This window comes from Seriola lalandi, unplaced genomic scaffold, assembly GCF_002814215.2.
Source record: "Seriola lalandi dorsalis isolate HSWRI2012SDOR001 ecotype SW California unplaced genomic scaffold, Sedor1 jcf7180002054581, whole genome shotgun sequence".
Lineage (NCBI taxonomy): Eukaryota > Metazoa > Chordata > Actinopteri > Carangiformes > Carangidae > Seriola > Seriola lalandi.
In genome coordinates, this window is record NW_019525134.1 from 1363537 (window position 1) to 1375451 (window position 11915).

General features: G+C 42.3%; 2 protein-coding genes across 3 annotated transcripts; one reads left to right on the top strand and one right to left on the bottom strand.

Annotated features, from left to right (window-relative positions):
- Positions 1-1020: 1020 nt before the first annotated feature.
- tmem88a (transmembrane protein 88 a) lies at positions 1021-4081 on the top strand. Of its 2 annotated transcripts, none has more exons than XM_023418234.2 (3): positions 1021-1533; positions 2627-2949; positions 3552-4081. In XM_023418234.2, the coding sequence occupies exons 2-3, from the start codon at positions 2641-2643 to the stop codon at positions 3837-3839; spliced, it is 597 nt and encodes a 198-aa protein (XP_023274002.1). In that variant the 5' UTR covers positions 1021-1533; positions 2627-2640; the 3' UTR covers positions 3840-4081. The 2 variants fall into 2 exon arrangements, with proteins under 2 accessions (XP_023274002.1, XP_087033254.1); XM_087177128.1 differs by lacking the exon at positions 1021-1533 and adding an exon at positions 1590-2512.
- A 1589-nt stretch (positions 4082-5670) lies between these two features.
- Positions 5671-11188, bottom strand: pcolcea (procollagen C-endopeptidase enhancer a). The gene is made up of 9 exons (XM_023418367.2): positions 10961-11188; positions 8703-8811; positions 8354-8612; positions 7225-7349; positions 6976-7112; positions 6548-6873; positions 6362-6439; positions 6115-6285; positions 5671-6026 (listed from the first exon to the last, which is right to left on the bottom strand). The coding sequence occupies exons 1-9, from the start codon at positions 11047-11049 to the stop codon at positions 5896-5898; spliced, it is 1425 nt and encodes a 474-aa protein (XP_023274135.1). The 5' UTR covers positions 11050-11188; the 3' UTR covers positions 5671-5895.
- Positions 11189-11915: the final 727 nt, after the last annotated feature.

The window sequence follows — 11915 nt, forward strand, 5'->3', positions numbered from 1 at the left end:
ATTATAAAAAGCTAAAACAATATAAGACATTATGACTAACATAAAACCACAAATAACAATTGTCAAGGCACCACATGCTCTGAGGCAGTCACTTGGAGGACATGAGTCTGAGGGACATGTCATCGCAGAGCGTGGTCACAGCAGCGGATATCCCAGCTCCAAGGACAGGAAGACTGCTCTTCCTCTACCAACCCCCTCAGACACTGACATATACGCATATAAACAGCTCACTCTGTGGCATTGTTAATGGCAAAACCATCCACTGCTCCCGCATTTTTTTTAGCCAGAGTCCTAATGCCATGTTCTCTTTGATCATTGTCCTTGTACAAAATGTTCAAATGCCCCGGTTCTCTCTGGGGAGTATATATATCTGCTCCTGTGTAGAAATAAATAAACAAAGATGCCCAGAGTGAGATGGAAAAATGAGACTTCATATCAAAATACTAATTTCACCCTTTGAACTGAGCCCCTCTGGTTTCTTATCAGTCCCATGATAGCCTCGTTTCCCCGCCAAATTAGTCAATGTTCTCCCCCATCCTCATTTCCTTATGTTTTCTGAAAGCAGAGCTGTTTTCCATCAAAAGGTCAAGGGCCAATCCTCCGTCATTCCTGCTTCTAAAACAGATCCTTGGCAATTCTGTCTTGCCCTCTGCCTTATTATTTCACAGCTCAGTGTTTTTGCTGAGTAGTTGAGTGGTGCTGTTTTATTGGTGATGATGAATGTAGCGTGGTCTGTGTCTGACCTCAGACTGGGGTTGGTTGTAGTTTGTTTTTCTTTTTTTTTAATCATGGAAATCAATATAAAACCAGCTCATCTGTTTTGAATTTTGAAGTATGTGAAGGTGGAGTGGAGAAAGTGCTCAGTGAGGGTGTAAAGTGTTGTGGAGTGGGCAGCATACCCTGACTCCTCTAATCTATCCAAATAAACACTCTTCCACCCTCCCCCAGGTTTCAGGGGTTATCACAGGAACCCTCCACTGCTCCCCTGCCCACCACCAGCAGCAGTCTTTAACACAGCCCAGCCTGCTCTCTGTGAATTCACATTAGAGGCAACACAGGATACACACTCACACACACATACACTCGTAACCACTCACACACTCAATCATATCTCAGACTGGAGTCAGAGTGAGGAAACAGAATGCCAGGGAAGGAAGCTGTGAAGCCGGTGGGAAAGCAGAATTTGCTTCAAGTCTACAAGGCTCTTTTCTGACCCACTCAGAGGATCTGAGGGAGAAGTTTAGATTCCTAACAGCAGGAAACTATCTGATGACCTGATCGTTTCTTTTCTTTCTTAATTTTTTTTTTCATTTGGAAAGAAGCCAGAAAACAGAAGGTGATTTTAGATTCCTTTAAGCCGTAGGAACTCAACCTAACTTGGAAACCACCTTCCGGAGAAGACATACATCAGGAGGAAATTCTTGAAATTCTCTTCGTCTCCGACCTCTCACCGCTCCTCAGGTCTCTCAGGGTCCCCTCATCTGCTGCCACCATCAAACTGTAAGAGGACACATCATCAGGTTTTACCTCACAGTGAGTACAAAACAGGTTTTTAAATTAAAACTATGTTGAAAAGAGTCAGTGACCCTGTTGAAAGGGTTAATTTTACTTAAAAGAATGAAGTACAAACATCTAATAAAACATCCTGAATATGTTTCTTGACAATATGATTTCTGTGATTATGGAGATTAATTAATTTTGATGGGGTTGATCTAATCTGGACACAAGAAGCCTGTATTGATGATGTCATCTAAAGGCAAGTGTTGGAGCTCCTGTGATGTGGATTGTGTCTTTACAGAGCATCACAAACAGTGAGCTGATGATGGGGAGGGGGGAGGTAATTTGCTTAAAATGCTGTTGGCAGGATAAAAATACAAGAGTGCTTGTACAACCCATGTGTTCACATGGCATAAGAACAGTATCTGCAAACACGCTTGACCACAGAGGAAATGGTGGAACTTGTCATTGTCACGTGGAAAAGATCAGGTCTGTAGAGAGTCAGAGTTTATAATAATCAAACACCAGTGAAATGAGATAAGGTGAGGGGATCAAAGCTCACGCCGCCGTCAGTGTGAAAACAAAGTTGTAGGACAACATTTGCTCTTTGAAAATCAAAGTCATAACTTTGCTCTGACACTCAGATCAGTGATTAGTGGGACTTTTTTCCAGCTGATCCGGGCTCATTGTTCTGGGTGGTGGTTATCCTGCAGTTTGGAGGTGGGGTCAGTGGAGCCCATTTCCTTGCACTTAGAGCTGTGCAGTTATCTTTGTTGACTTTCCACACCTTTCACCACATTATTTAAGGAGACCATTTCTTAATGGTCTTTAGCTTTTCATGTTTTTAGTGGATAGACAGAAGAAATCAGGAGATGCAGGGAGCGGAAGATTTTATTGCAAGAGCAAAACAGACAAACTATTTAATAGATGTTCAGACTTTTGAAGTACTCACCACACTCTGATGAACACTCATCATCGCAATATTGTGAAACAAAAATTCAGCTTTTCCCAAAAGGTAAACATTTTGTCCTGATAGTAGCGTTAACTATAAAACATCAGTATAATCCAGAATATTGAGGAGGTTCATTTATGACATGACGTGGACATGGACTGTGATTCTTTCCTGCAGTAGAGACAAACAAGATGAGTCTGTCACGGAACGGGACGCTGGAGAAGACGGTATCTGAGCAGGGCCACTCTGAGCCACGCTCCCTCTCCAGAGCGGGGTCAGGGGTCGTGGTGCCGCCTCCGTACTCTCCGGGCGGGAGCGATGCCGCTGAAACTCCCCTGGAGTTGAGGGGCTCTCTGGACTGCTGGGCATGCTCTGTGCTGGTCACTGCCCAGAATCTGATCATCGCACTGATCAACGGTCTGCTGGCCAGCGTCGTGTTCGGCACCATCCTCACCCCGGCTCTCACTATGCTCACATTCGGCTTCCTCTGCCACTCCACGGTAAAGGTCTCCTGTGGATCTGATGTGTTTGACTGACAGAAATGAGAGAGGGTACAGGTTTAAAAGCAGGTCATACAGGTCATACATGATGGTCTCTAAAGTTAATATACAAGAAATACTTTGTGCAACCAGGAAAAGATATAGACTGCCAATCAAACCGCCGCCAATTAACGACTTCAGGAGAAAGAAGGTGTTTTTCCAGAGATCTGATACTGTTTTCCAAGATCTTCCCCCAGATTCATTTTAATTTTTTGCAGCTGTGACTAAGCTGCTCCTGGCTTCCTGTATGCAGTGCATTGTGGGACTATAATGTTCACCAACAGCACACTCAAAAATCCAGCAGATTTAGTGCGTAGTGATTTTTCCATTTACTTAATCATTCACTTTTCCAATGCGGCCACGACATAAACAAAACTTCCATAGAATTAGTGTGTGCTATGGAACCAGGGCACAGGATGGGACTTAAAAATAGGACATAGTGAAGAGCTAGGGCTAGTTTTGTGTGTGTGTGTGTGTGTGTGTGTGTGTGCATGCGTGCGTGCGTGCGTGCGTGTGTGTCCACTCGTTGATTATTTGTATCCATGCCTCCTCCTGCTCTCCAGGTGCAGCCCCACGGGACGTCTCTGTACTGCTCAGACATTCTGGACGACGGCGGCTGCGTGGCTCTGCTGGTCGTGGGTTTCCTGCTGCTCGCCCCTCTGCTGGTCCTGGCGCTGGCTGCCTACTGTCGCCTGGCCCGACACCTCCAGCTGGGCATGTGTTTCATTCCCTACAGCCGGGCCGTCTACAAGAACCTGCCTGCCTCACGCAAACGGGGGGGTCGAGGAGGAGGCTGCTGTGGGCAGCAGGGAGGCTCAGAGAGGGAGAGGAAGGGCAGTGTATGGGTGTAGGAGAGGAGAGGAGGGTTGTACAGGGTTGTATCCGTGTTTAATGTCCAGACTTGGGTTGTTTGAGACTGGCTCTTTTTTTTTTTTTTTAAGGAAATTTTCATTGTATTTCCTTTTCTACAGCCATTGTAAAAATCCATCATATTTCATCTTTTATATTGATTGTTTGGAAGTCTATATTGTTCTTTTATACTAGTCCATGTATTTTTATACCTTTTTACAATAAAGTGTTGCTCGTCCTACAAGCTGAATTTGTGATTCATATAATTTTGCAGAGGGAACATGATGGAGTGTGAAATGAGCCAATTTCATTTAAGAGAGATGAGGGAGAAGTTCAGAGACGTATAAAATACACTGAGTAGAATCATCTCATTATTTAAAGTCATATCATTATTTTAAGTGTGTGGATTTTCTTTGGATTGTAGAATTATGTGATGAGATTCATCAGCCATGTGCAAAGGAACATCATGGTTACTGTTATTTTACTATCTCTGCAGGTGTCAAACATGTTGCCTATTCTCATTAAAACTAACAATTACATAGTTAGAGATATATAATATATTTATAATTATTAATGACTTGTTTTTTGAATCTGCGAAGTACCTACTAACTAAATCTGTCAGATAACTGCAGTGAAGTAAACAGTATAATATGTCCTGTCCACTTGTAGTAGAGCAGAGGTATAAAGTATCATAAAGTGGAAATACTCAAGTAAAGTAAAAGTGCAGTACCTGAATAAATGTACTAGCTACTTCTACCTCTGCACTCTGTTAGCAGAGGTATAATAGTTTCATTCTTTTTTAAACATCATAGACCAACTTATACTTGGTGTGAGTTCAGATATTAATGTACTTTCTCATCAATCTGTGAAAAATGAATAACACATTTCAAGTCAAACCACACAACTGGTTCTAGAAGGGAAATGACTCTAAACAAAGAAGTTTGAATTTATTTTGGACCTTCATCTACCTCTACTGGTGCTTTTAGGAATTGCAACCACATCTTTTTGCTCCTAAAACAGAAACACAGAGAGTAAATTCTGATTGTAAATTTACACCATTAAGCAAAACAAAGAGTCTTAATTTCAAATCTACTTCGTGTAAAATATCTCCAGTGTAATAGAAACTTTATTTTGTAAACTGTATCTAGAAATGACATTAGATAATAAGCACTATTCAGTGCATATTTATGTTCAGTTGTTATGTTGTGCTTGTTCACGAGATGCACAGTGATAATAATAATATTATACGCTGTGATGATATTGACAAGTGAATACACATTACGGTTTGTCACACTGCTGTTTAGAAAACTGAACATTCAACGAATAAATTGTAATTTGTTCACATTGTTTTGTCAGTGTGGACCATAGGAAGATTCATTCATTTATTTAATCACTTCTACAACTAATCATTTCTTTTGGAAAATTGACTCAGAGCTGGTCCCAGATCAGCCTGGACAGGTCACAAGGTCATGGCAGATACTAAATCATGAGCAGCTTTGGAAGCAAGAGTGAATTTTTTGATTACAATCTAATAACAGTATCAGAACATTTTGGACATTTTACCCTGTAATACTGTAATCTACTCCCTTCACTCCGGACATTCCAGGGTCATTAATCTCTATGTCAGGCTTGACATCTTAAATGTAGACCACATGACTAATGGCCAATTTATGTCAGAGTGTTTTAAATCTACACGTGAAAGGATTATTGAAAGATTAGCTCAAGTGCTATTACCCTTCAACTCCACTTGGTGGAGACAGAGACATAGTTCTTACAGTTGGAGTGAGAGAGCAACAGCTGAAAATGTGTAAATAATTATGCAGTGAAACCATGTGAAAGAGATATAAAACCTTTATTCATATATAAATTACAAACATAAGGTTTGGCGGGTGTTCGAATAAAACAGCATTTTTGTATATCTTTAAAATGTTGGATAAACATGACGTTATGTCTTACTGCAGTATTGAGCTTCAATAGATATGTACTTCACATTGTAAATCCTGGATTTGTGTGTCTGATATGTCGTCTTCATTTTTAGGCCTGGACAGATGTGTGAGGTTAACAGGGTTGGTTCTGGACATTCATTATTAATTTGTGATGTGGGGCTTTGTAGGGAGCTGTGAATGCACCGGGTTCCAGGGTGCCACGTCCGTCTTCATTCACTTGACCCATGATAATGTAGCTGACACCTGTCAGAAGAAAAACGACACAGAGGTTGATTGGTGTTAAACGAATGATCTGTTGTGTGAGTGAACGTGCGATTTGAAAAGTCCGTACCTCTTCGGAGCAGCGGGCACTTCTTGCACTGTGACACCAGCTTCACCGACATGGTTTCTCCCACTTGTGTGATGGTGAGTCGACCTGCCTTGTAGGCTTTAATAAGGGAGACGCTAACAAGGAGAGTGCCACGGGGCCCAGGGGCCAGGGAGGTCACCTTCCCAGTTATCACTGGAAACAGGAAGCTCAGTCAGAACACAACACCTGATTGGTTACTTGTTGCGTAGGTGAACAGTAGGAAACTTACCAAATTCACTGGCACAGAAACTAGTCTTGATCGTTCCATCTCTTTTACAGGCTTTGGCACACAGAGGATTTTGAGGGACTAAAAACATAAAGAACACACACATAGTAAATTAGACACAGACACCTTCTGTTCATGGACACACACACACACACACACACACACACACAAACACACGACTTCACTCACCAGGCCTCTTTCCATTTGGCCTTGTGACTGCCACCCTCCTGTCCTGGCCTGTGGTGTCCTGTCCGCGACCTCTCGTAGGCTTGACTGGTCTGGGTTTACTGGTGGGCTCAGGAGGTGACACTTCCTTGGGGTTGGGGGCAGGTGGTCGTACAGCGGGTCTGACTGGCGGTTTTGGGGGGGTGGACCTCGTGCCGGCTCCTGAGTCGACGGCTGTGATCTGAGAACCACTAGGGACGCTTGTATAGTGGGCGAGGAATCCATCCGATGTCACACTGAGGTCAGACACGAACTGGACCAGCAGCACATTGCCACTGGTAATAATGGGTCTGCACAGGAGACAGGAAATGGAAGAGGTTTAAAGTTATGAATAAACAATTTAAAATAACTTTAATGGCAAACAAACAGCCTTAAAAACATCTGTCACTCACTGCGGGGCCTGATCGCCACAGTATTTTCCAATCAGCCGTGAATCATCTTTCTCTCCACCGTTAAAGAATGCCACGTAGTCAAAGCGACAGTAGGTGTCGGACTCCAAGAGGAACTTATCAAACTTCACCTGGATTACCTGGTAACCAAACAGAAACATCAAGTGATCATCAAAGAGCGGTCCTCCTTGTTGAATGTGAAGACTTTGCAAAATGAAATGTGTGTGTGCTGGGAGTGAGTGTGCGGCCGACCATTTCAGGCTCCACCGTGATCAGCCAGGAGCAGCTGGTTCCTGGTGGGTATTTCTTGTCAGGCCAGTTGGGCGTCATGATCTCTCCCTGGGCTTTGGTTATCTTCCCCCCGCAGAACTGCTGGTCTGAAATATGTTGTACAAACTCCATGAGGACGAGGAGAGATGTGAACAGTAAATTGTTATCTTCTAAGGCGTATGCAAAGTATTATTTATTTGTGTTCAATAACTCGTTGATTTTTTGGCTGTTGAGGTGGGAATTGGTTGCTTGTCGATCATATGTTACACCAGTCACACTTGTTAAAGATATTAGTTACACAGCTGCTACACTTGATCTTGTAATTGTCTTCATAAGGGAGATTCATTGTGCAGGTGGTGTGATCAAACACTACAGTGATCTAGGATTAGGATTGTCACCTGTTCATGAAGAGGCTCAACAAAAAACCCTGAAATATTCTGTGCCACATCAGAGAACATTTATCAACCGTTAATACTTTTTAACTAATGCTTTATTAGTAGTTGATCAGTTAATTATCCATTAATAAGAACATATTTTGGGTTGTCCTGTTTGGCTGCTAGTTATCTTCCTATTTGATGCTAATGGTGTTATAAATGTTAGTAAGACATTAATAAACATGTCATATGTCAGATCTTCGTCGGTCTTTCACCAGATGTTAAATGACCACATGGTCCAATCGGTACAAAAAAGATTTGACATATGAAGCTTTTGGTAAATGACTTGTTAAAGAAACAGATCATCATTTTTGGGACTATTTCTTTCAGCATAAGAAAAACATTAGTTAAAGTTTATAAACCTTCATAAATGCTTCCTTATCGTTGTCTCAGAGGCAAGGAGAGGAAAACAGGATGAACTATTTGGTTGGTCTTTACTTTGATTGAAGCTCCAATTACATATCCTGTGTTTGCAACTAAGAATTTTGTTGTGGGCATGAAGATCTAAGAATTATTTGATTAAATAAATTAATATATAATTATGAGAAATTATGTGAGTTGCTTTCTTTTTGAAGTAGCATTTGAAAATGTACATGAAGCCTATGCAGACATGTTTCTATGGATGACATGATATCAAAGAGAAAAAACTTCCTCATCATCACACTGTGATGACGTACCATCCACATATGGTTTGGCTCCACTGAAATAGGCCACAAATCCTCTGCCCTGCGTCTCTGCATCAGACGCCATCTCTAACATCATGGTGTTCGTGGTAGAAATAAGAGCGCCGGGCCGGAAAGTTCCACAAAATCGACCCAGTTTTTGCACCAAGTTGGAATGGCCATTGTAAACATCCAGATAGTCGTAGCGACACTGTGAGTCAGCCTCCAGGTCAAAAATGCGGAAGGAGAGCATGACCACGTTTCCCTCAGGGACCTGGAAACAAGATTGTACATGAGTCAGACGCTGAGAGACTGAGCGAGGAGGGAGTCAGTATGTCGACATGCTGCAGGGTCAGTGACTCACAGTGATACGCCAGGTGCATTTGCTGTTAGGTTTGTAGAAGCTTGGGAACCCTTCACTGCCAACAAACCCTGAGTCTGCCACCAGGTCGCCTCCACAGTAAAACACAGGCCTGTGATGAAGGAGACAGAAGTGAGAATATCACGGGAAAGTACTGAAGACTCTAGGTCTGTGAAACAAAGGAACGGCATCAATACAAGTCCACTGAGACTCTCTCAACTCCCACAGATACAAGCATTTTGAATGACTTAGCAGACTGTCTCTACGACTGGCTTTGAGGCCTTAACCTTATTTTGAAAAGTCAGTTGCTGATACTGATTGTTGTATGGAGCCCAAAAGTGATCAATATTAAATAGTTACAAAGTAATGAATTAATTGTGTAAAATATATAATTGACATAAACAATAGTTTGTGGGAAAACTGTTAGAACATTTTAGAACTCAATTCATTTTTGTTCTTGTTTTCATAACAACAAAGTTTTATAGCAGTTTATTTTAGCTAACTGGCTCGGGTTGTTGTGAAGCTGGTTCATGATAAGAAGCAAAGTCAACAGACAGTGTTAACGGCAGCTGCTAGCGCTAGCTTGAGTTACTTCAGCTGTGTTTTGATTCTAAAGATGTTTATCAGACAAACATATGTAACTCTGTTAAAAGCAACAGGAAATGACCGACTGTCTTTCTCTGTGGTCACTCTAAACAACAGGAGCTAGCTTACACTGCTAACACTATTCACTTTGATTCTGAGTAATAAACCAAGCTCCCAACCCCTTAGCTAGTTAGCCAGCTAGCTAGGTAGGTAATGGTATGTGCAGCCATGTCAAGTTAAGCCTTAAAAGCTGGAGGTTTAGGCTGTGTACTGTTTATTTCCAGTAGCAGCTTATTTAATATAACTGCATGTAAAGATACAGGTTGTGGTTCAGGTGAAGTTTTTCCAGAGTTGAATAGAAAACATTTAGCAATACATTATTAATACTATACATATATAATATACATATTATACTAAAATCGACTTCTGGTATTATCCAAACCATCCAGATGTTTTAAGCAGTGGTTCCCACAGTGGTTCTGTATGGATGGGCCGAGGATGTCACAAGATTTGTTCATTCCCTCTCATCGTTGTATATTGTGATGATGCTTCACCACATTAAAAAATGAGGTTAGCTTTAGTTGAGCTACATCTTCATGCCTCCATCACTGGAATCGCCACATTAAAACCCTGTTAAATATGAAGTTATGCCACAACTCACAACTGATGATTGTCATAGTATCGGTGGTGCTGACACGCTGCTGTGACAACAAAAACCATCACCGTGGACGGGTGCCATGGTTTAACTGTGTTATGGAACTGCTGCTTTAAAGTCATAAAAAAGAAGAAGCATGGACAAAAAAGAGCTGTAGCTCAGTTTCTCAGATGTAGCTGACAAGCACATTTTACAGCTGACAGACTTTTCCAACCTTACAGTCACTTTGTATAATAAATTCTGCTGCTTTCCAAACACTGACAGAGCTCACTGAATGTCAACGGTCATTTCACAGAGGGGAAAATTTCCTATTTCAGGCCGTTGCCAAGAGGCATACATTAGAGCCCTTTGTGTACTTTAGTGGGCCAAGAAGAATAAGGCTGCTATTAAAGGTTTTTCATGTTGTTGCATTTTACAGCCTGTTTGTGGAGTGGGGAGTTGTTTTAGGGTCAACTGTGAAAATTTCACATTTCATAAAAATTGAGAAAGTTAGAAAAACGTGTTCTTCATTTGAAAAAGTAAACATATTGTAGGTAGACGAAAACAACAATCAGGACAACTGCCTTGATGCACTGGGAAAATAGTTCCTCACTAAATAATAGCTCAGCTAGCAGGACCCCAACAAAGTCAGACGCCTTGCTGATCAGAGCCAAGATGTCCAGAGCCAGAGCCAAGTCGTTCAGATTCGACCCCACAGGCAGAGCCAAAAGCATTAACATCTGCGGCGGCTCAGCCACTGAAAACTCAGTGTGCCTCACATCATGAGCCAAAAACCAACAGGACAACTCTGTGCCCAATCACACAGAGCTCTGGAAAGAATTTACTTACACAGGCAGGAAGGAATTCAGAGTATTTCTCATTCTAAAGTCGAAGCCTCTTTCAGCAATTAGTCCATTTTTGTTAAAACTGTGATCGTTTTCTCACTTACAACATCAACATCAATGAAGACTATAATTCATGTCAAGAAGACGCTGTCCAGGGCACATCCAACACACACATTCTTCACACACTGCCCCCTCACCTGGAGTAATTCGTCTGCTGAGCCTTCGTCCATCCTAAACTCAGAGACAGGATCAAGGACAGACCCCAGATGCAGCCCACACACACCATGATGCCGCGTGCACACAAAGCAAAGAAGACGAGTGTAGAAAAGGGAGATGGTTGCAGGAGGCAAGAGGTGAAAGACAAGGGGGGAAAGAGGAGGCTGCTAATGCAGGATGGGCGGAGGGAATGAATGAGTGGGGAGGAATCGGAGGGGGAGAGAGTTCGAGAATGGATAAAGAGACAGACAGATGCTTAAAGGACAACAGCAGAGAGAAAGAGCCATGAGGGGGGGATGACGTGAGTGGGAAGGGAGGGAGGAGAAGGCTTTAATTAAAGCCAGATGTTTATTCCAGAAGAACCCTGGTTTCAACATAACAGAGGGGGCATCTAGGAAAAGAAGGCAGAGGGGAGACGCATCACAAGCTGAGGCTTTGTGGACATTCAGAGAGGAGCAGAAGTTTCTGGATCTTCACATGGTGGAAACTTAAGGTGAAAGAAGCTTGACTAGTCAATGCTGTGTGTCTGGATGATCACTGGGTGCACAGGTGGGAGCACAGCCTGAGGCTCTATGGGTTGTAACACTCAACAAGTAGGCCCATAAATCTTTACATTCCACAACATGTGAGATCTTTATTTTACAACAAAATCATTTCTTAAACAAAGTTACTAAGTTCAGTCATCTAGTTTAAACTAAAACGAACAGGATCTAAAAGGACCTCCACAATAAAATCTCATAAAACAAATGACCTCTTTCCTCTCACCATATTTCCCTAAGCCCCAGGGGCTCCTTTGGCTCCATAACATCTGAGCCTGAGAGCGTCTGTTTGCCCCACAATCCAGGCAAAAATAACACTCTGAAAGGGGGAGTATTCTTTCTGTGTTAAGATTAGCTGATGAGCGAACCCTCTGGCCTACATTACTGAGGCCTGTGG

Coding starts and splice junctions, on each gene's coding strand:
- tmem88a (XM_087177128.1), top strand. CDS start 2,425: ATGTTCAGACTTTTGAAGTACTCACCACACTCTGATGAACACTCATCA. Junction 2,513..2,626: donor AATTCAGCTTTTCCCAAAAG/GTAAACATTTTG, acceptor TCTTTCCTGCAG/TAGAGACAAACAAGATGAGT. Junction 2,950..3,551: donor GCTTCCTCTGCCACTCCACG/GTAAAGGTCTCC, acceptor CCTGCTCTCCAG/GTGCAGCCCCACGGGACGTC.
- pcolcea (XM_023418367.2), bottom strand. CDS start 11,049: ATGGTGTGTGTGGGCTGCATCTGGGGTCTGTCCTTGATCCTGTCTCTG. Junction 7,350..8,353: donor AGCCAAACCATATGTGGATG/GTACGTCATCAC, acceptor AACATATTTCAG/ACCAGCAGTTCTGCGGGGGG. Junction 6,027..6,114: donor GTGCCCGCTGCTCCGAAGAG/GTACGGACTTTT, acceptor TTCTTCTGACAG/GTGTCAGCTACATTATCATG.